The sequence below is a fragment of the Melospiza georgiana genome, chromosome 1, assembly GCF_028018845.1.
Source record: "Melospiza georgiana isolate bMelGeo1 chromosome 1, bMelGeo1.pri, whole genome shotgun sequence".
NCBI classification, from domain to species: domain Eukaryota; kingdom Metazoa; phylum Chordata; class Aves; order Passeriformes; family Passerellidae; genus Melospiza; species Melospiza georgiana.
This window is the reverse complement of record NC_080430.1, coordinates 84,171,575-84,195,658: the sequence shown is the minus strand read 5'-3', so window position 1 is coordinate 84,195,658 and position 24,084 is coordinate 84,171,575. Positions and strand designations below refer to the sequence as shown.

The 24,084-nt window shown below is 36.4% G+C and overlaps 2 protein-coding genes across 2 annotated transcripts in view; one reads left to right on the top strand and one right to left on the bottom strand.

Annotated features, from left to right (window-relative positions):
* FASTKD3 (FAST kinase domains 3) overlaps positions 1 to 24,084 on the bottom strand; it is a 160,708-nt gene that overhangs the window by 71,341 nt on the left and 65,283 nt on the right. The window lies entirely within an intron of this gene.
* The window catches only part of ADCY2 (adenylate cyclase 2), a 203,165-nt gene that overhangs the window by 139,746 nt on the left and 39,335 nt on the right, over positions 1 to 24,084 (top strand). The window contains exons 8-15 of the mRNA XM_058041991.1: positions 120 to 278; positions 667 to 799; positions 1,129 to 1,305; positions 2,647 to 2,690; positions 4,985 to 5,065; positions 9,201 to 9,270; positions 11,629 to 11,726; positions 17,431 to 17,515. Of these exons, the coding sequence (XP_057897974.1) occupies positions 120 to 278; positions 667 to 799; positions 1,129 to 1,305; positions 2,647 to 2,690; positions 4,985 to 5,065; positions 9,201 to 9,270; positions 11,629 to 11,726; positions 17,431 to 17,515 (847 nt within the window). The remainder of the gene's footprint in view (positions 1 to 119; positions 279 to 666; positions 800 to 1,128; positions 1,306 to 2,646; positions 2,691 to 4,984; positions 5,066 to 9,200; positions 9,271 to 11,628; positions 11,727 to 17,430; positions 17,516 to 24,084) is intronic.

The following is a 24,084-nucleotide window of genomic DNA, read 5'->3' as shown; positions in this document are numbered from 1 at the left end:
CACCCAACTTGGCCTTGAGCACTTCCAGGGGTGTGCCATCGTCATGATTTGACTGGTAAATTAAAAGAAAACAAAGGGCCTGTCGTGTGTATTAACAGAGGCTTTGTTCTCAACCACAGGAAAGTGAGAGATGCGACTGGCGTGGACATCAACATGCGCGTCGGAGTGCACTCGGGGAACGTGCTCTGCGGCGTTATTGGGCTCCAGAAGTGGCAGTACGATGTCTGGTCCCATGATGTGACCCTGGCCAATCACATGGAAGCTGGGGGAGTACCAGGGTAAGAGTCTTCTCCGTTAACCTTCAGACACGTGGATTTTTCAGTCATGGAAAAATGCATAGGCACCATGTCCTAAGCTATCAAGCATCATGGAGATGCCTGAACTAATTCTTAGGTGCTGTCTTGAGGAAGAAAAAAAAAAAAAAACAAAAACAAAACTGGGGCACTCAGTATTTATTGTGATTTAAGGAGCATTTTTTTTTTCTGCATGGAAACCTTTAGATTTATGCCCATTAGAACTTCTAAAATTTAGATTAGATTGACTGCAAAAGAAGTGAGCAGCAAATAAAAGGTGTATCCAAAAGCAAGTAAAAAATGTTGATCAGGCTTAAATGATGCTTTTGATCAGTATTTGTGACTTTGTCCTTCTTTTAAAATATAATTTCAGCCGTGTTCACATCACCTCAGTCACCTTGGCACATTTGAATGGAGCTTACAAAGTGGAAGATGGGGACGGAGATGTGAGGGACCCATATCTGAAAGAGCATAATGTTAAGACTTACTTTGTAATCAATCCTAAGGTTAGTAGTACTTTTATTTTGTGGCCAGTCATACTTGTTTTTGAGCAGGACCGCTAATCTCTTCATTGAATAATTCACTGCAATAAGATATTGATCAGGGCTGTTACTGATGCCTACAAATATGTAATGTTTGCAGTGCAAATGTTTCCCGCTCTTCAGAAATAAGTCTCTGATGTTTCCCAGCAATATCATTAAGAATTGCAGTTTCTTAGCATCTCTCCATTTATAAGCCCCTAACCACGGAGCTCTGTGGTGCCAGATGATGCACTGCTGCTTCAGAAGGTCGCGAGCACAAAGGCTGACATCACCTTTTGTCCTCTGTCCACCAGGGAGAGAAGCGGAGCCCTCAGCACCACATTCGGCCCCGGCACACTCTGGATGGAGCCAAAATGAGAGCTTCTGTCCGCATGACCCGGTACCTGGAGTCCTGGGGAGCTGCCAAGCCCTTTGCACACCTGCACCACAGGGACAGCATGACCACTGAAAACGGCAAGATAAGCACAACAGTAGGGGCCTACTTATGTCATTCTGTACAATATAGCAATATTTGAAAGGAAAAAGCTGCTCACTGCTAAATACCTGGTTATTTCTGGTAGAAGATGATACATGTAGTTGTACAGGGCATAAACACAGTAAATTTGCTGGAAGCTTTTCCAGTTTTGGATTAGGGTGTAAGTGCATCCCTGAATTCAAAGGAGTCTGGCACTCTTATTTAAGTACAAAATTTGACCCTCTGAGCTCAGACCCCCCACCAAGTCACAGCATGTGCAGTGGCTGCTCTTCATCTTGTGGAAAGATATTTTGAACATAAAGCCAGAATGCAACACCTTTAGGAAGGAAATCCTTTAATACGGAGAAATTCCTAGAGATTTATTGGCTGTTCAGCTACATTCTCCATTTAGAAGATGGCCAAACCCTGGAACAAAGGCTGTGAAGTTAGAATAATCCCTGTGATACTTTAAGTGGACTTTATTCAGAGTACCCCAGGAACCAAATCCATACTCACTGTAACATCTACCTTTTGAAGGTGTACCTACAAGACATTAGTTGTGGTTGAAGACCTGAATTTTAGAGTACTGTATTTCAATGTTGCATCTTTTACACTAAAATTAAAAATTACTTTTTAATTTTACTAATACTGTTATGCTGCTGTCAGTAAGATACAATCTACAGCTTGAACATTGTGTTATCTTCTACTTCTTAAAAGAAAATGCATGAAAGCAAATTCTGATCGTTTTCAACAATATATGAGATATATATATTTCAATATATCACACCAGTACAGGAACAAAACATTCAGTTTTGCTCCTGTGCTGGTGAGATATATTGTTTTGTTTAATAAATATAATGCATCAGAATGAGGATTCTGACAGGTTCATTACAGGAAGTACCCAGCCATCACTATTAATCACAAAAAAAATGTGGCTGTGATGGCTGCCATTGCTATTAATTACAAAATAATGGCCGTTGTCTGTATTTGGCCACTCAGATCTGTTTTTTTCAAAACCACTTAAGATTGGTTTTTGCTGAAGCTGGCAGGAGTTTGGGCTACATCCAGAGAGTGGTGACATTGAAGTTCTTGTGGCAAAGCAAAACACTCTTGGATTCAGACTGTTGTATTAGTTTATCCTGTGTTTATACAGATAGATGAGTTTTATTCCAGGTCACTCGATCTTCACTTCTAGCTGGATTTTTCTTTTAGACAGTTTTAATTGAATGCTAAAAGTATTTACACTGGAAACTTTTCTCCTTACTTGACCCTGTTGTGAACACTGTTTTAAAAGCAAATTAATATTTTTAAAGTCTAGTGTAATTAATTGAGTTCTTTTTGTTTGTTTGCTCTTTAGGATGTTCCCATGGGGCAATATCATTTTCAGCGTTGCAGAGAAAGGTAAGTCAATCTTAAAAAATTACTTATTCATAGAAAGTCCATATAAGTAGACAGACATAGGTATGCTTTCAAATATTGAGGGCCGTTGCTCAAATAGACTGTTTTTTATGTAAGTGCTGATACCTTTTACATAAAGAAGGGCTATGGAAACAGATCTGGCAGACATCTTTCTTATGAATTGCAAATTCACTTCCTGATAACAAATAGCTTTATTCTGAGTTGGTATGTTGGGGACCTACTACAAACCAGGTACTCTACCAGTGGGAAGAAAATGATACACAGGAAAATTGGGACGAAGCCCAGAGAGGGGTAAGAAAAGGGAAGATGGAAAGGGCTGTCAAAATTTTTTCTTGCAACAGCTAATAATATGTACTAAAAGAGACATTTTGTGTATTTGTTTAATTGCCTTTTATTTGTATTGTGGTTTATTATTTCAAAGCCTTTAGTATGTTTGCAGTAGTAGATATTCAAAAGGTATTTTGTGGTCTTGTATAGTGCTCCTGCTACACAAAATGTTTGCAAGATCACAATACCTTTAAGTTTTCCTGGTGCTGCTTGGTCCCTTGATGACTAGGGCAAGATGGTGATATCATCAATACTGTGAAGTAATTTAAATGAACCTCCTAAAAATTGGAATTGTTATTGTCTCTGGTTACTATTCAATTATCTAAAATATTGTAAGTTCCAGAAGGTGAACAAGTTTTGACTGAACATGCATGATATTAATAAAAAGAGTCTTAATTCTAAAAATCCACATTTATATTTGGACAGTATGTCCAAAGACTTTCTATCAGTCAATGAAAGACCATTGGATTGTGACATTTGGAAATAATTCAGTTCTGAGGTGTTCTTGCTTTTGTGTTTCTAAACACTATTCCAGAAGAGGTTCAGAAGGCACAAAAAATGTGTCTTGATACCATATAATGGAAGGAATTTCTTCCATTACTGGTGTCTAATGTCCATAGTGAGGCAGACCTGTAACTAGGATTCTAGATAAGCTAGTTAATCATTCTCACAGGATAGAGCTGTAGTGATCAGAAGCACTTTGAAAATCAGTATTTTATTAGAATATGCAAATGTAGGGTTTGAAGTTTGACTGTAGGTTTCTGTTTGTGAGAGTCTTAGCTCTTATTCATTACACAATAGTCTTATGTTGTAAAGGACCTGCCAAGAGGATTAACTGTGGTTGGACAATGTCTCCTCATCTGTCTATGCATTTCTCTTGGATTGCTTCTGTGATTGATTTCTGTAAAAACAAGTTTTAAGCACTTTCTTACCTAAATTCACTAGCATTGAATAGGCATGAAATCACTTGTGTAATTTTTTAAGTTTCCGTAGGTCCACTAATACAATTGCTGTATTAATTTGAAACTTACAACAGGTTATCAATTTTAGAGAAATAACCCAAAAACTTGATGTTGAGGAAAATTTGTGTTCGACTGGGTTCAACTTGTAGGTTAAGAATATTTTGGTGAGGAAAGAGTCAAATTTCAGATCTGACTAGTGACTTCTTAGAAAACACTGGTTTTAAGTTAGCAGTGAATTTCGGTTTTCAAATACAGACATCACCATCAATATTTGAGATATGTCATTTTCAGGGAAAGAACAACTACTGAAAATATTGATGTTTGCAGGAATTTCTGTTACCAGAGGTAAACCCATTGTGATGATCCTCTGTTGGGTTCATGCTGAGTCCAGTCAAAAGTAAAGAAGCTTTTTTTATTGCAGATGAGTTACAAGGCTCATAAATAGAGTAATAGCATGTGTGTTTGAAACTAATTTCAGTCAGTGCTCAATTTTCTTATTAAAAAGAGTAAAATGTTTCCAAGAAAGGAAGAGTTGGCAGGATTTTGTTAGAGGATTATATTATGCCTCAGTGCACTAATACTTTGTGCTCATCATGCAATTCTGACAAGGTTTCTTTAGGAAAAAATCCTGCAAGAAACAGGAATGTTTTATGAATTTGAGCATATTCCCATTCTTTTTCATGAATTCATAAGACTGTGGAAGACTTTCCTTTGACCAGAATTTCTTGGCCTCTCTTGGCTTTTTATGAAATATTTTCTTGTGTTTGTATTGAAGTGCTCCCTAATAGCTAAACTCTAGATTTGTGAGAGTGTGTGTTTGTGCGTGGGACTGTGGCTTATGATGGTTTCTTAAGAGCTTATTAAGAGGGTCATTTTGCCTCATGCCTGTAGTTGCTATTGCAGTATAAGTGTTAAAAATTGATGATAAACTCACAAGTTTATGATAGCTGTTGTTTTCGAAGTAACTTCACGCATTTTTCATTTCAGAACAAAATCACAGAAAAGAAGATTTGAGGAAGAACTGAATGAGAGGATGATCCAAGCCATTGATGGAATCAATGCCCAAAAGTATGGCTTTATCCTCTATCCTTTGTCTTTGTCCATTCCAACTTTGACATAAAGCTGCAACAGAGGGCAGTGTTTAATATTTTTTGCTCCCACATGCACACCAAGTCTGAAAACAGTAAAGGTGTTACTAATACGGGTGGAGGACGCCCTGCACATTATGAAGATAGGCTGTAAAGTGACATTTTCTGCTGTGTGAAATCAGACAGTGCCTGTGAATCATGGTGTGACTGAGGTATTGACTTGTCTTGATCTGCCTGGCAGAGGGAGTTTGCTCTGTAAGTGTTTGTCTGTAGGCTCATGGCTGTGACACTACAGATTTATCTTACCTGGGGGCAGAGAAGTAAGACACAAGAAATGACTGCCTCAGTCAGAATGATTTTCACGTCATTCTGATGTGAAAATTGATGCTTCCTAATTGTCACAGAAACAATTCCTCAGGATTAGAAACTTTCTGTGAAACGGTAGTTTAATGTCTCTCAGTTAGTTGCTTGGTTTCTTAGGGAAAGTTAATCTTGATGGCATGTTGGAATTGCTGGGTGAAACAACCTGCCATGTATTTTGTTCCATGTCCTAAGAAGAGCTGGAGGCAGTATGAAGTTTTCTGTTTCCTCGTGAATAGATAAGGCTAGAAAGAAATCAATTCCAGTCCAAAATAAGTGTTCAAGCTTCTTATATTTCTCCGATGAAATAAGGGAATTGCTGTTCAAAAGTGTGGACAATAATTGTGGTGAAGTACACGTTTCCCCCCCACTTCTGTTACTCAGCTGAGTATCACACCTAATTATTAAAATATTCCTATGTCATACTTTGGTTTTTTTCATCTTTTAGTCCTATTAAATGGTACTTGGATTTAGGCAATTTTTTTCAGCAATTAGAAGACTGTTGATATTTGTATGTCATAAAGAGAACACAGTGGAATAGGGTAGGTAATGTGTTAAGCAAAGCCTTTTGATTGTACTAGACTTGCCTAAAACATATATATAAATTTTGGCAGGCTTTTTGTGTCTTTAGGTATACTCGCTCTGATGAAAGGATTTCAAAAATGATGTTTTGATGTCAAAAGTAAAGCATCTGTATAAAGGCATTAAAATATTGGTGTGACCCTATTGTATGCTGTTTTATCTCAGACAATCCCCATCTTATCTAATTAGCACATAAAATTCAGAGAAACTTGGGGAAAAAAAAGGTTTCTGGAAAAGTTTCATTGCATCTTGTGAATTACAAAGGAAACTGCAGAAAGATAAGAAATGATCTTATATATCAGAAAGTCTGAATGTCACCTTCCAAAACTAAATTCTCTACCTAGCTCTGTATTGATTTGCTGAATGAATCTCTTAAAAGCTATGATTCAATTCATTAATACTCAGTGAAAAGTGCTGATTCCTCAAATGTCAAGGTAATTCAATAGTAGTTTAACTCTGTGAAGTCTAAGTGCACAAAAAAAGGTAAATAAAATACTTCCTACATTTCGGACACAAAACCAATCACATTTTTGTTTTATTTATTATTGTGCATATTTTTGGGCTTCAATTTTTCATCTGTAAAATGAAAGTAACATTATTAGCTAGAGTGAATAATTGGTTGAAACTAAACAAAAGGTTTTGTGAATCAAGGAGAAATTTTAAGGAAGTCTATGAGAAAACTGGCATTTCTAAATGTTTTTAAGTGTAACATTTGGATTATATGGCAAATAGGTCTAGGACTGACTGAAGAAAATTTTAAAAACATTGCAAGAGTGAATGAAGAACAAAGAGCTTCTGTGCCTTAGCCATTAGGGTGTAACATCACATGGGCTTCTCCATGGGCTTCTTTTCCCTGTATCTTGAGCAAAGCACTCCTGGCTCCAAGTGCCTGTTCTGCGCAGGCTGGGGATGAGCAGCCCTAGCTAAGCCATTCCAAGCCTTGGTGCTTAGGGAACTCCTGTAGGACATGAGATGGAGGGATGGCCATCTGCCAGCTAAAAACGCACCTACAGAGGGCTAAATATATGTATGTGCAGAGGGGGCTGAAGTAAAGCCAGTTGGTCTTTGGTGAGCAGGTTGCTGTGCTAAAGGGACACGCACTCTCTTCGCTCTTTTTTCCTTTAAGTCACAGTGCTGCTATGTTTTGTGCATAATTCCTTGCTGTACATTGTCAAGCAGTACAAGCCCTATGAAACCACATACCTCTGTGGATACAGACAGAATTCAGATGTCTGTGTGTGTTGTCCCTGGAATTGCAAAAGAATTTAAGCCAAACTTTGGTACCTAGTTTCCCAAGAGACATGTCCTCATGTACTTGCAAACACTTTGGCAATTTCCAGACCCATCAGGGAATCAGGTTGAAGGCAGAATTTTTTAGCCCTTGTGTCTGTGCCAAAGGTGTGTGACTTCATGCTTCCTCTTCTGAACTCAGTCTCCACTTCCATTTGTGTTGTGCTGTTTCCCTCATCTCAGACCTCTCAGTGTCTGCTATGTAAAACCAGTACAGGTTTTATTGCGAACTTTTAAGAAGAACTAAAAGCCTCTGAAAACGTGAGCTTGTGATGTGGAGTGTGAGGCAGCACGTGCTCTAAATGGCACTCCTGACTTCACATGCCATCAAGTGTGTAACCAAATTGGGCCCTTGGGAGTAGATCTGCAGAGAGAACTTTTTAGCAGTGTGCTGATGATAATTAAATCAATCCACCTGTCAGATACTATTAGAAAAAACAGGACATTTGTTAACAATTTGGGAAAGAGGATTACTTCTTGTTTAATTTTTGTAACTAAATGGAAAAAACCTTTCATTTTCAGTTTATCAAAAATATTCTGCAAACTGAATGTTTTCTCCAGTATATTACAGCTGAACTTAAACAAAATCATGCTTTTTGTACACCAGCCTTTCAGTTCTCTTTCTTCTCAGAATCCTAACTATGATCACATAGATGGGAACCGCTGCAGAGGAAAAAGGAAATATATTTTTGAATTAAGCATTCTGAGAACTGAATATGTTTACAGACCCTTTTTTTTTAATGCAACTGATTGCACAGGAACAGGGATGGTCTCCCAGGCAAGGAAACAAATATTTTCCATTTCACAAATTAAAGCTAATAGCTTACACTCCACTCTGTCCACTCCTGTTCCCCAGGACTTTAATTTAGGTTATGTTCCACTGTGGTTCACTGCTGCTATTTATTTGCATTATAGACTGTCAGTTGAGACATTCCCTTTTATTTAGGAGGCATTAGCTACACTACTAGTTTAGAGCCTAATTTAAAGTTATTGCTGGAAATGTTGGGAAAAAATCTCGGTCCCTGCTATTATTGTTCAAGCTCAAGTACTGCATGTCCACAGAACTATTCTGTTTAATTAACTTTTTGTTTTCAAATTTGTGTTGTGCCTTTGATGTACAAGCAGCCAACCCTCTTGACATTTAAATATTTTATATATTTTCAAGTGTCTGTTAAAATAAATGTAGACTTTCATATGAGAACATCTCATTTTGTAAAAGTTATGTCAAGCTTTTGTCAAGGTTTACTTAGTTTAAAATAGGTTTGTCATTTCAATGCAAGTATTTATGCTATTTCTCATGTTAAAGCAGGGAAGAAGGTTTTATAATCAGGAAGATTGAAAATTACCTCTATAGTACAGAGCTGTGGTCAAGAGACAGAAACAGTTCAAAGACAAAATCCCTCCACCTCTTTTAATAATTTTTGTTACATTTTTGTTTGCAATAGGAGTTTGTGAAGTGTAGCTTACCTACCCACCACTCCTGCATATTGTAACAGTGCCTTTCCTAAAGGTGCCTTGTCAAGGCCTGTTTTTGTCTCAGGTCCTCCTCTGTCTGCTGGATATACTACAGTATTTTGGGCATGATTGGAATATCACTGTTAGAGTTCCCTCATATAAATCTCTCAGTCCATTCTCCTTAGGTATGATCAACAGAAAAACAATTATTCATTTGAGCTTTTTTCATATGTACCTTAGCAATAGAAGCCAAAAAGGAGAGGGGATTTTCAGTTTCCACTTTACTGCAGTGAAATTCACCATATACACTGCAATACGTGAACTTGCTTAATTCCAACTTATTTTCTTATTTTGCTGCATTTCAGTAATAGAAAAGGACAGGACTGCTTTCTTCCTATGTCAGTGATAACGTTCCTTCTCTTTTCTAGGCAGTGGCTTAAATCTGAAGACATTCAAAGGATATCACTTCTTTTCTACAATAAGACTCTGGAAAAAGAAGTAAGTTATTTTCAATGAATTCAGTAAGTCAGGCCTTTTCATTGTTTTATGGCCCTGTGGACCTTGAGTGTATTTCTACTCACTGACAGCTTCAGCAGGAAGACTGGGGAGTTGCCTCTTTCTGCTTTCTCATGAGCAGCCTGATGGCAGCTGATGGCTGAACAGCTATGCTTTCCTTTGGGGAAGTAAGAGGTAGGTGGGACCACAACTGGCTGTGTAAATTGGTGAATTTGATGAGAAGGGGCTAGAGGAAGTATTGCCCTGCTGTGCTCACACTGTCCAGCAAGTATCCTCTGTGTCCCACGTGGTGGCTGAATGCCTACTTAGCTATTTTTGTAGATATCTTTCAGTTCAAAGCATCCAAAAGGACTTTCAGATTCTTTCACAGCTCAGCAGAATAGTTGTTATGGCCATCTGACAAAGGCATGTGTTGCTTGGCAGTGCATTAGGGTGGAAAAGGTTTCAAGGCTCCTTGAGCCTGTTTTGAAGACTTCCTAAGAAAGAAGACCTGGTGTGGTCTCATCCTTGGTGTTTGGGGCTTCACTGATTGGAACAAAGCCATGCCTGTCACAGCACATGAGATTTTAATGTGGCTCTTACTAACCAATGAATTCTGAAAGAGAAATTGAGGGAAATGCATTCTTATGTGTACTTTAGACAATGACTTGGGAGAAAATTTGGAAGCTAAGTTATTTGGCTGAGTCAATGATCCCAGTAGAAATCCAATATCTTGATGTAGAATGCTGGGGAATGGCAAAGAGCTAATTGTTATTCTTGGATCCATCTTTTTAATATCTTCTTTTGTCACCTTTTAATGACTCAAGAGTCCAGTCTTTTCTTTAAGGAACTTAGTAAGAAGTCTGCTTTTGATTTAAACAGAAGCTTTTCTGGCCCTATGGGACCTGAAAGTACAGAAAAATAATAAAGCAAAACAATTGTTTAGCCTAAGGAGTGAATTGGCTGCCTTCATTAGGAAATGCCTGGAGAAGTGTGAAACACTGAAACAAATTTAAAGGTAGATTGGAATTCTGTGATATTTTAATAGCAGCTCAAGGGTGAAAATTGTTGAACAGGACCACTACAAACATACTCGACAGGTGGAAGAGCAGAACTTGCTGCAGAGGTACCCATCAAGCAAAGACATACTTGTGCCTTGTAATCCAGTTAGATAAGTGATAAGAATTGACTTTAATTTTTTTATACAATTCAAAAGTAAAAAAAACTGTTGTGTTACCAAAGTGAGTTTCTACATATTCATGTAAAGTTTGGTGCACTGGTTTCAGAGGCAGAACTTGGAATTAAGCACAGAGATACAGCTGTGTGTTTGTAGTTGGAAGGCACAGCTCGTGCACTTTCCATTTTCTGAAGCTTGCATCTCCAGCACTTTGTGAAAATAATCTTTGGTATTTTTTTTTTCTTAGTAATTAAATCTTGAACTTTTATCTTTTGAAAAGAAAAAACCAAAGCAACCTAGTATAGAGTAAGTAACTTTAATAGCTACTTAGATCATTTCCCTTTGAGTACTTAATTGGTTTCAACCTAGATATATCTATCTCAAATAGCAGAGCAGCTCTGATAAATATTTCATTGCTTAATTCTCATGTCTCTAGACAGACTAATTAGAGATAAATAGATTTTTCTCATGATAAAACAGATCAAATTGACTCTCTCCTAAGAATATCAAGTGTTTAGTAGTAACATAACATTAGTAGTGGACATATGAAGCCTTTTAACAAAGATATAAAATATTTTAATTGAAGTAATAATATAGGTTCAGTAAATATCAGTGTGCTTCCTAGGTATGCTCTGTAGCACAGCTTACACTTTGCTACTTTTTGTGCTCAGAAGTTTCTTGTCTAAATTAATATTCGATTTTTTGTAACTGTTTCAGCCCATTCAGTATTTATCAATAATCAAAAATCAGTTTGAGGAATTAATCACAAAGAATTTTGGAATCTGAAGAATGCTTGGTCATTCCTAAAAATATTTTAACTTATGTTTAAACTTATTCATTTTGGTGGGTTTGGTTTTTTTTTTTTTTTTTTTTTTTTTTTTTTTTGGGAGAGGAATTTTTTTGTTAATTAAATTTTTTATATTGAGTTTGGGATATTGAGTTCAGTGGAGGAACAAGGCCAAACCATTTGACATGACTGTTCTTCAATAAGCAAAAGTATTAATGCTATTTCTGATAACCCCTAGCCCTGTGTGAGTGGATGTGAAGTCACTGAAGAACAGGAAATTGACTGTTGCTAAGAACTGCCCATACATTTGTGCATCTTTAACTGATAATTCAGTTGGAATGTATTTTATCTGATTTGGCAATTGTGTTTTTAATATTTGCTTTTATTTTTTTTTTAGTATCGAGCAACTACTCTGCCTGCATTCAAGTACTATGTGACTTGTGCCTGTCTCATATTCTTCTGCATTTTTGTTGTACAGATTCTCGTATTGCCAAAGTAAGTGATATTTAATGTGTACTTGTTCCTATGTATATTTTCTCATTAGTGTAAAAAAAGAAATATAAGTAAAAAAAAATTGGAATTGTTAGTTTGCATATGTCAGTTCATGGAAATTAAATTGAACAGAAAAGACTGGGGATTTCAGCCAATTTTCAAAGTTAGGCTTCTTTCTAATTTTAAACACTGTTGATAGTGTGATGCCAAACATTAGTAAAATTTCTTCATTCCTTTTACTTTCTCTCATTGCATTTAAAAATAAGTGTGACAGTTGGGCATTAGAGTGAGACAAAATGGATTACAGACTTGGCACGGTGATAAATCACCGTATTTAACTTATGACTATGATAATACTGCTATACAGAGTATGAAAACAGAGCATTAATAACCATAATGGGTACATTTATAAAATTAATTTTGGAATATTAAAATCCATTTCTGGAATAAATCTTTTTATCTGAATTATGCATTATAAGATAATTTATATTTGTACTTTTTGTCAAAAGGCTGAAAACTGGAAGACAATTCCAATATAGGATGTTTTATTAGATTTCTTAAAAATAAATTTTGTGGCTGATTGTTTACAAAGTGAAAAGTTGGTTTTGTTTTATAGCAATTCTTTCTAAAGCAAACAACTTCATATTCCCTGTCATATAGTAATTCTAAACTCATAGTCCTTTCTCCTGTAGAGTACTTTCAAGATTATTATTTATAACCACAGTTGTGTGATTGGTCTTGTTCTGTAGTATTTACTCACATTTTAGTTCAAAGCCAGAAGGAAGTGCTAGGAAATTATAAATTGACTTTCTATAGTGCAGACTTATAACAAGTATAAAGTTTTATGGACTTCTATTCAGATGTTACAGCAGCAGTTTCCCTGCAAATTTCTCAAATGGAGGCACAAAGCAAGGGACACTCTTCCAAGAATTCAGCAGTATCCTGTACCTGTTTGAGTGTGACTTTGGGCATTATTAAAAATAGGAAATTAAGACACGGAAAATTTTATTTTACAAGCTCATACTGTATTTTGATAAGTAAAATAATTAGTTCAAAACTCATGTTTTGCCACATCCCAAAAGCCAAAGGTGGATCTAACTGCTCCCAGCCAGCAGTATGATTTTTTTGTTTTTATTTTAGTAATAAAAACTAATCTAGATTTATCATCTCTCTTACATGTGGTCAGGCATTCATTTTGTTCTATCCTTACTATGTTGCTTAAACTAATTCTTTATTTCATTAAAATCGATCAGAATAATAGTGAAATCTAGGGAGCTGTATTCAGCTAAGGAAAATATCCTCCAACTTGCTGTTATTTCTGATATTTCTAACATCAGAGCAAAAGACACTTATAAATGCTTTGTCATTTTCATTACCAAAATGTTGTGTCTTATGATCGTTTTATAGGCCTGCATATCAAGTTGTAAAAGCAAAAGTGTAAAATCAGGTATTACCAACACTAATTGTATTCAGCTTCAGGTGGTCTGTGGATTATTTTAATAGATGCAAAAAATGGAACCCAGAAAGGCAAGGTATTAGATAGTCACCTGCATCTTTTCTAGAAAATTAGGAGCATTGCAAGTTAAAAACAACAACAACAAAAGCTGAAAAACCACCAATGTATGTAGTCATCACAAATGCAACTTAAATGGAACATACTCTGATGCTGCAAATGTTATTTCCTTCTAAAATTTGATCTACCCTTTTTGTTTTCTTCCAAAAGTTCTCCAGGATTTTTAAATGGTGTTCTAATGAAGACAGGAAGATGGACTAAATCTGTCAATGGGTTTTATTGATTTACGATTCCATTAACCTGGTTTTGCAGTAGTGTAATATCATTGATTTCTGTGCAGGCACACAGTCTGCTACTTAAAAGTAGATTTGGAGATATTTGATGATGGATAACATCCAGCAAGTTGCAAGTATTAAGTAATATTTTCAAGATCACCAGACATTTTTTTCAAGGCTGGAAAAATTTATTAATGCCTTAATTTTCTTGGGGTTAGTAAAGTGATGTGCTGTTTTAATAATAAGCTTTACACAAAGTGATAATTATAAATTTAATCAAGAAAACAATATCTTGGGGCGAAATATATGATGAGGAGTAGGTCTTCACTGGCATTAAATGAAAGAAAAATCTTTATCATTACATTTCTTTGGAACAGGCCTGTGGTAGCTCTCTAGAATTCTTGGCTTACCAAGTGAGAGAAGTGTGCCTATTAATTCGCAGCAACCCTACACTCTATTTAAGCAAACAGAATTTGTACTAGCATGGAATTGGTAGTGTTGGTTGTTTGAAATACAGACTGGTGAATTGATCAAAGTATATTTCTGTTGAACAGGAGGTACTTCTTGTAGTATTCAAGTAAGAGATTGTATTTAGGCTACATTTAAGATTCTTCCCAAGTCTTCACTCTGAGGCCATCGTGTTCAAAAAACTGTGTCCTTTGTTCCTGAGTCATGCCAAACTAACAGTCATGGTCAGGAGGCCTTCACATTGCATTTTTGATCAGGCACAACTGAATTTCTTCATAGCAGAGGGAGTACTCAGAAAGTTTGTCCGAAAGCAGGCACGGAAGATATAAGATGGTATAAGTGAAAGGAAAGCATTATTACTAACTTTTTCTGCTGTATTAAAACAAACAAACACCAACAATTCAAGTGGAATTATAAAACTGAACTGATACTGTTTTAACGTTGAAACTGCCACACAGTCTCCATAGATCTTGAATCTTTTGATGGCTTAGTGAAAGTATCAATGCCTTTAAGAAATAAATAGCTACTATTACATACCAAAAAAGTCTGAATTCAGTATTGGCTTGTATAATTGTCAGTTGCAGTGGCTTCATTTGATTTTATCACCTCAAGAGAATTTGCAGTCCTATTGTTCAGAACGTGGATAACAATTATCTACAAGCTATGGAAATGCTCTGCATTAAAGGATATGTGCCAAAAGTCACATATTTTCCTGAAAGTTACAAAATTGTAGGAAAAAACCACATTCTTTTCTGCATTTTTCAATATCTTTCTGCATCTTTCAATATCTTTCTGCATCTTTCAATATCTTTATCTTCACCAATAAATTTCTGGTTTTCAGTTAAATAGTTACTGAGATATACATAAACATAATTTTTTTCCAATCTTGCACCACGGATAAAAATGAATTGTCCAAAGCAGGTATTTCCTAATGAAAGCAGAAAAATGCAAGTTTATCAAAGATCGTAAATTATTTTGACATGGAACTACGAAGCTTGAAAAGTTCTCATATTGTTGCCTCACTTTTAAACTGTCTCTCTGTAGCTGATTGTCAAGGGTTATCCTGTTTGGGTTTCTGGTGGGGGCCTATAGCACAGAGCAGAATGAGGCCATTCCTTGAAGCATAGAAGGGGCGGGTAAAAACTTACCTGGCTTAGGCAATTTCAGGAGCTCCTCTGACTAAATATTTTGCCCAAATATGTCAATGCAAGCATTTGTTAACTCTACAAAACAAAAATAAGGTTAGTTTACTGTAAAGAATTGTACTGATTTTGTAATGTTTCAGTGACAAAAAAGAAATCATATTATGGCTTTCCTATGGTCATTGCCTCAAATGACACTTGTTTATGGTGGCACTTCATTTTTAGCATTTTGCTTCTCTTCATAGCATTTTCAGCCCACTTCTTTCCTTCTAGGAGCAGCATGAAACTGTTTTGTCTTAGCTTAAGTGAAACAGAAGTCTTGCTGTTCCCAGAAAAGAACAGGGTGTGGGGAGCAAAAATACTGTAGGGGTTTTGCTCTGTTTTCACCACTCAAATCTGGATTCTAAGATACCACTTTTTATTACCTTCAGTCTTTTTCTCTTTGTCCTGTTCACCTTGCTGTGTAATTCTTGTACTCCCTCAATAACATCATTGATTATGTGAAGCTGCTACAAAGACCTTTTGTTCTTGCCTGTTGCCCGGGAGATTAAGTACTCTTTGCATAAGCTCTCTTTATGCCATGTTAATTTTATTTCCTTTGCTCTCCAGTTTCTCAAACATCTTCATTTCTTCTGCTAAAAAGATGCACTCCAAACTTGACTGATAAGGCTATTCTTGTGTTGAGCCATTTTTTAAGATGTGGAGGCCCATTTCTTCTATTCTTCATATCAAAGAAAGAATAGTTATATTTTGAAATGTAGGAAAGGTTCTTTGAATGTTAATTAAGGACATATAAGATTGGAAGTGTTTATGCATATGTAAAAAATAAACCTGTTTCTTTCCTAACTGATTCTGTTTTTAGTTTCCTAGTTGTTTTTTTTTTTTTTCTCTTTTCTTTCATCTCTTCTGGTGCTTATGAGATTTTTCATTTCCTGAGAGTAGAATACTAGTTTTAATACTCTGATGTACTGCTTACTGTCTCAGTCTCAATGAGAAAATCTTGGAGAACATGTATTCATAAACAACAGTGATCTTCAAATGACTTTTAAAAGAAATATTATTTCATTATTATTAATATATGTTATGAATTCCCAGTCGTTTGTTTTTCATCAGCTGTGCTGATGCAGGCCAAAATCTGATGATTAATACTTAATATATAACAAGTTCTCTGAATGTTTGGAAGGGAAGCTCATCAATTACTCTCCAAAAATGCTTTTAATGACATCGGATTGGTTGGTGATGTTAATGCTTTTTTGTTCTTTTCTCAAAATATTTTGTATAACACTGTTTTTAAAACAGATCAAAATGTTTCTTAATATTTCTGGCATATAATGTCTGATAAGGTAAGATGTTTGCTGAGGCTCAAAGGAGTTGAGAAATATTTTTTAATTCTGTAAAAGTGTCAAATCTGGGGTTAAACCTGAAAGCAGGTACTCAGGTGAGGGACTTCATGAGTGCATCTAGGCCCCATGCCTAAACAAGCTCTGTTACAGAGCTTCTGGTCTTCTCTTGGCATTCCTTAAACATAATTAGGTTCCACTGGATCTTTCCCTAGGCAGATGTGCTGAGAAGCTCTTACATGGTGCCTGGTGGAGCAATTATGCTCTGCTGTGGTATTACTATAGAGAGATTTCCACATTTGCAGAACAAATGAATGAAGGAATGAATGAAGGAGTGCACAGATTGTTACTGAATCCCTGTTTACTGAGTATCCAGGGATGCTGCTTTGGCTAGACCTTCCTATTTATAACACACAAGAAAAGGATGAATGGTAGCACTGAGTAAGGGTAATCAGCATCACAGCTTCTCCTGCAAGACACTGAAAATGAACATCACTGACCTGTGCAGTTTTCTGCCTTTTAGGGGTGAATGTACACCACCAGCAAGTTTATTTTGTATTTCTATTAGGCTCTATTATTATTATAAAATCAATGACAAAAAACTAAAGCAGCTAGGATCGTCTTTAATGCAGGCTTCCTAAAGTTAAAACAAAACAAGGCATTGCTTCTCCTAATGTACTCTGTTGTTATACATGTGGAAGTTATTAGCTTCTCATGTTAATAACTTTGCAAGTAAGAGGTAATTTAATTCAAGCATTCCTGAATTGAGAAAATGGCAATACAGAAATGCCAAAATGGGGAAATGCCTGCCATTAGGGTGAGGGTTTGAATTGGTTTTCCATGGTATTGGTGTTTGGAAGTTGCAGCTTGCACATAGTACTTTTACATATCATCAGTATTATAGACAAAGAAATGTCAAGTTACAAATGTGTAACCAAGAAATTAATACCTGTTTTCCTTTTCTTCTAGAACATCTATTCTTGGAATTTCATTTGGAGCTGCATTTCTCTTTCTTTCCTTCATTTTGTTTATCTGTTTTGCTGGACAGCTTTTGGTAGGTATTCAAGGAAATCTAATGCATTAGTTAATGGTTTCTTTGAAATAACATGTTCAGATTCTGCCAAGTCACTCTGCCTTTGCAGAGTACCAGTTAAAGGAAGAAAGATTTGCATGCTCAGGCTTCTGTGGACATTGTTTTGTCCATGTTGGTTTTCTGTAAAATGTCCTGATTTATCTGAAAAACAGAAAATGCCAATGCAGTAATTGTCTGTATTGAGACTAATATTCTTTTTCTCATATGAAACTGGATCATCTGAGAGGTTTTCATTATTGTTTGATAGATTGCCTTTTTAAAATTTTTTTTGCTATTGTGCTTACAGGAGGTGACTCATCTTATGATTGCTTTAATTTGCAGGACTGTGTATTTGTTTAAGTATTGTATAAGACCATTTTCTGACTTTAAAGAATATTTCACCATAACAATTTAATTTCAAATATAAAAATGTTTTAGTAAATTTCCAGTTTTGTCACTGAGTGCTCCAGGTGTTTTATAATACCTACGTGTGTATGTAATATTAAGCTAAATTTAAGAATTTAATTCACTATTTGAGCAAACCATTTTGCCTTTCAGCATGTCTCTCCTTTCAGTTCTCAAATAGATCCAACATAGAACTCCATTTATAAGGATAAGGAGTTTCAGGCTTTGTAACAAAGTGAATGCCATCTGCATATGGCATCCCCACTTCTCCTTCTCTGTCTTTGCAAAAGTTCACATAGAGAAAACTGGAAGATCTTTATAAAAAAGCACATGGAAAAGACAATTACTTCAGTATGCAGTAAAACAGTATGACAAGGTAGTTAAAGAAAAAAAACAGAGGAAGCAGGTTTTTATAATTTGTCTCTCTTATGAGGCTTGTAATTAACCAGGGCATTTTTAAAATAAAATATAATTAATATACATTTCAGTTACCTTTCCATTAAGTTAGGGACGCTGCCACTGCTCAGGAATTAATCTGAAATATAGTGCAACGATATTCTTAAATATTTTTAATCATTAGAGTGAGATCTTAGAGGTATTGCTATTACTTAACCGCAAAAATTAGTTCTCATGTAATACTTGACTTCTGTTTGTTATTGACAGTAAACTGAGAGTAAAATGATGAAGTTAGAGTACTACTCTTGAATAAGCAAATTTTAAAAAAATCTTTCAAGGAAAAGCCAGCCTTTTCCTGTAGGAAAAAGAGGTGCTAATGAAATCAAGAAGTGCTGGCAAATACATTCTCCTGAGGCTTTTATTCATAGTATTACTTAGGAGAAATACAAATACATTTTTCTGCATTTAAAGGGATGGCTAAGAAATATCCCAAGTCAGAGTTGTAGATTTGTGCCATTTGAGTTATATCTTACACCTATTTTCAATGCCTTTTTGCCCACATCACATAAGTATTGTAAACACTGTAAATAGAAATGGAGATCTATCATTTAATTTCTGATGACTTGCCAGTTGTCATATTCTAACATAACCAACTTGAAGAGGAGTTATTTATGTCCATGTCATTGTGAGTTCAGCTGCTCTAATACAGAAACTATGCTGCTAAGAAGATTTTAGAAAGTTATGACCATAGTTGATGCAGTGTTGTCTTTTTTCGTGTGCATGGATGTAGTTCTTAAGGTGACAAGAACCTAGGTCTTCTCCACAAGGTGGGAAACAGCTAACAGAACAAGCAATAGGTTTGCCTTTCCCTTGTTCTCTCCCTAAGATTTCTTCCTTTGTGTCAAAATCCAAGCATTGTTTTGCAGCTTTAACCACAGCGACACCCTATGTTATATTTTGGTAGCATATTTATTGCACTATCTGACCCATCACTGTAAATGGTTTTGTTTTAAAAGAAAAAGTCTAAAATTTCAAAGAAACGAATAGTGATATCTGAATTTTCACACAACAGTGCAACTGTTAACAGTAATCAGGCTTTATCATCCTAAGGCTGAATAGGTTTGGGTTTGTTTGGGGTTTTTCACTCCTCTTTTTCTAAAGAAGTACATTTTGGATTCCCTTGTAGAAAGCATGTAGTAAATGTAGACTTGCTTGTGTGTACGTGCCCTTGCACACAATTACAGAGTTTAAAATCACCAAATATCTCTCAGCTAAAAATGCAACAAAAAACCTGAGAATGTTTTGTGCCTGTCTGATCCTGAGAGATGAAATGGGGTGAGTTAACTACCAGGCACTCAGCCAGCTGCTCACTCACTCTGCCTCACTCAGAAGGATGGGGTAGGATATTACAATAAGAAAGCTCATGGCTTGAGGTAAGGCAGGGAGATCACTGACCAGTTATTTTCAGAGAAAATGAAGACTGAACTTGGGGATAATTGCTGACATTTATTGCCAATTAGGATAGATTGGTGTTGTAAGAAACAAAACCAAACATTAAAGCCACACCATTACACCTCCCTTTCCCAAATTTACCTTCACTCCTCTGCTCCAGAGTCCTCTACCTTCTGTCAGCCAGTACAAGTAGGGGAGAGTGGTTGGTGAATAGACATTCCTCTCTGCTGCTCCTTCCTTTTCCAACTCCGCCCTACTCAATTTTAAGGACTCCATAGGCCGCAGTTCCTTCAGGAACATCAGCTGCTCCAGCACAGGTCTTCCATGAGCTGCAGTATGGTCATCTGCTCCAGCATGGAGTGGCTGCTCCTCCAGCCTTGGGGTTTCCTCTTCTGTTTCTCTTTTTGTGTTTCCTCCTCCTCCCTCTGCCCAGCATTTTGGGCTTACTCTTGCTCTGTCTGGTGTTCCCAAGGAGCCCAGCCAGGGTCAGGCCTCACCAACAACCTGAGCTCCAGAACTGCAGTAGCAGTCAAATGTTTACAGGATTCTTACAAGATTTAGAGTGGGACCTGAAATGCCAGTAGAGACAGCAAAATCTAAGTTCAGTTTAGGACACTTGGATATCACTGTGTTATATGTGCTTGTCTTAGTACTTTTGACACTTTGCATTCTCAGTCTTCACCTATTCCAAATGGCTGTAACCACCACAGAGTAAGTCCCCCAAAAACCAACACTGAACAAATTTCTCTGTTTGATTTTCATTTCATTGGCAAAACAAAAAAACTCAATCCAGACTGTAATGCTAAAATTACTAGCTTTTATCGAATTTAATTGCAATATTGTAAGAATAGATTTATGCTCACTGTTTCACTCTGAGTTTATTAATTGATTCTGCTGTTCAGCAGCACTGCAGTGTGGCCCAGCTCAGTCTGGGGTGAAGTGATAATTCAGCCATTAGAGAAGAATAGGAATCTTTCCATCAAATGATGCAGCACCGTAGCAGCACAAATAAGGAGGTTACAGACTTCCAGAGCCTGTCTTTGTGGCATCCCCTGCTGGTATTGGGCAAACAGGCCAAGGGCAGGGATAGCTGGCAGTTCTCACAGAAACAGTCATTTGCCCATAGGCTTTAAACCTTGCTCAATCCTAGCTAAAATGGCATATATCCTGAAACTTGAAAGGAATTTACACCATCTATATTCTAATTATTTTTTGTGCCTATTAATTTTTTAATATGTTTTGGTTTTTTTGATAGTCACAGTATTCAGAGATACTCATAATCTTAAAGAGTACGAGTATTTTTTGTCATAAAGATAATTTTTATCTTATTTTTTCATATTTTAAATGTAGGCCTTTCTTTTTAATTAATTTTGAATATTTTCTTTGACTTTTCCTTGAAGAGTTTCTTTCCCAGATAGAGGGATAGAGGACAGTGATTGTCCTTTAGCTCATTTATTTTCTGTGTCTCTTCTCTTTATCTTCTTGAAGTACAGATGAGTTCATAGAATGCATGTGAAATGCCTCCGACCTGGTAAGTGTTAGATGTGTTTTACCTCCCGCTGTGAATGCAAGAAAGCAATCATCTGGTACCTAAATGATACCTTGGAAAATGCAATGCATTCAGTGGGAAAAAACCACACTAAGCATGCAGCAGAAAGATCTTTGAAGTAGCTGAGGTAGCTGACCAAAGAAGTATTAATCTCAAGCAGATGTTATTTATGCGTTGTTCTTTATGCACTGTCTCAAAAATCTGTTTGCATTACCTGGGACATACTTGCACTTAATTGATGTGACATTGTCTTTGTGCCAGTAACATTTTATTATTATGAATTTTTTTTTGCATATATTTATACCTTGCAAACTTGACTACTTAACAGAGAAGATAGAATTAATGTCGTCTCATTTGGACATGTTTATAGTCTCTCTTAGATGCCAAATTGAATAATGGAATTAGAAGAACACACTACCAAGAGAATAGACAGCAGAAAATAACTGGCTTCACAGTCGAGAAAGATGGTCTGATTTGAGGTTACTGAAGTCTCTGACAAAGGGCAGCCAGTACATGAGCCCTATTCCTGATAGAAGAGGGCACATAATTTACACCACATCACTGCATACAGAGTGTTCTTTCCCTTTTTTCTGCAGGGGTTTGTATTTCATTCTAAAGTAATTGGCATTGGTATTTAGGTAGAGTCATAACTAAAGCGTACACATAAGATATTTAAAAGCTCTGTAAGGAGAGGAATGTTAGCACCAGCACTACTTGGAAATTATTTTCAGTCTGGAATTTTACCTTTGAAATAAGTGTCTTTTAATGCAGATATAGATGAAAGATCTAGGCCCTTTCATTTCTTCAATAGTAAGGCTTTGCCTGTAAATGAAGATTAAAACAGGGATGTTTAGGCAAGGAAAACCTAAAGAGGCACTTTGGCACCTACAACAGGGTCCATGAAGGAGGGCTCATCAATCCCAAAAGTCATTCTGATGAGTCTCTAGCAGAGGCACTACAACAGCAAATCCATCACCACTTAGTTAAGTACCATGTTCAGACTTCAGGAATTGTTCTAAGTGTACTGATGCCATTAACAAAAAATCCTTCTCCTCACTCAGCTTCTTGAGTTACATGTTTACAACATTAGTTACATGATTGAAGCCAGCTGAAGAATTTCCTAACTTGGTGAAAGCCACATTCTTTATGTCTAATTTGCCAAAAATTCTCTTTTAATAATTCTTTAAATCTAACAATGCTGCCCTTTAGTGTTTTTTGCCCATGATGAGATTGTAAGTTAATTTCAAATACCCAACTGTGCTTCCCAAGTGTAAAAACAATTTTTCCTATCATTATTAAAAAGGCAGGAAAGCAGAAAGCATCCAGATTGTTTTTAGTGGTCTGTACATGTATTACCTGAGAGCTGATACCTGTGATGTGCTAATACTGGAATATAGGCTCAGATCAGAGCTCCTGTTGTGTGAGACAGATTTTGGATGGTACGATCTCACTTGGAGGTCAAGAGTTGGCCAATGTAGAATGCAGCATTTGGAAATCCTTCCTCTAATTCAGTGCCCTGAGCATTGTTCTTAAAATGTCATTCAGGTTTGATTCTTCTCAAAACTAGTGGCCCTTAAATATTTCCTGAGAAAAATTAAAACCTTGATGGGTGGGACTGAGAACATCTTAAAGTAGCAGATAACACAGTGATTGTATGTTTTCTTGAGTGAGGAAAGCAGCACAGGAAGTGCCAGGACTGAACTCTGACTGCCTAAAGGCATATTTGTATTTACTGTTAGATAGTCACAGTTGTTAGAAATTTATCTATTATTAATTACCTATTATTAACAGACATTTAGAATAGAGACTTGACAAGGTAAAGGCTTTGTCAAGCCTCTATGGTGGGGAAATGATGCCTTAAGTTTTTATATTTTTCAGATTCTGCACTGCTGTAGTGTGTGACTCTGAACTTTATATAGCCTGTTACCAAATTCTCTCCACAGTTTAGTTAGACAAAACAATCCTTTTCCACCCTGAGAACCAAGGACTTAGTCACAGCTTGGGGCACAAAAAGTGTAAACAATGGCAAATTGAGGAGAGCAAATTGGGAAGATGGGACTTCATAACCTGAAGCTGTAATTGGATAATTAACCCCAGTATGTCAATGGACCAAAACTTATAAACCGATCATCCATCTCGCATCCATCTCGGGTCCATTTTGGGAAGAGCTATGGCCAGGCTCTTGTACTGCCCAAGGTGTATCCTTTGAAGGCCTTTTAATAAATACCTACTTTATTCCTTCTTAACTCTGTCCAGCCTCTGTTCCAGGTCAGCCTGGAATACTGATGTGAATGACGCAGCTGAAGTGAACCATATGGCCATTTTAACATGACCTATTGTAAAGGATAATTAACACTGCAAAGAATGGTGGAATTAAAAACGTAATGCTGACTTTAGTTTTGGCTGTTATTTCGTTATTCAGGATTCTAGTTTTTGTCCAGTCACTTGCATGAGGTAAAAGTTGAGTAGACTTTTCACCTGGATGCATTTTGTATAATTCAAAATTCCTGGCTTAGACTTACAGATACCACCATGAAATTAAAAAGTTTGGTGTTACAGTACTTGTTTTAGAAGTACTTTGGTCCTTTTTGTCAACATTAGGAGCATTAATAAGTATGTAAAGTAAAAGCTTGTGTCTGCTTGTGTCTGTATAGCAAAATCCCCCTTCTCCAAGCTTAGGTGAATGTAATTTCTGTCAGCAAGTTCTTGGGGTTTGAACTTTGGTGTCTTCTTCAACTCTGAGAGAAAA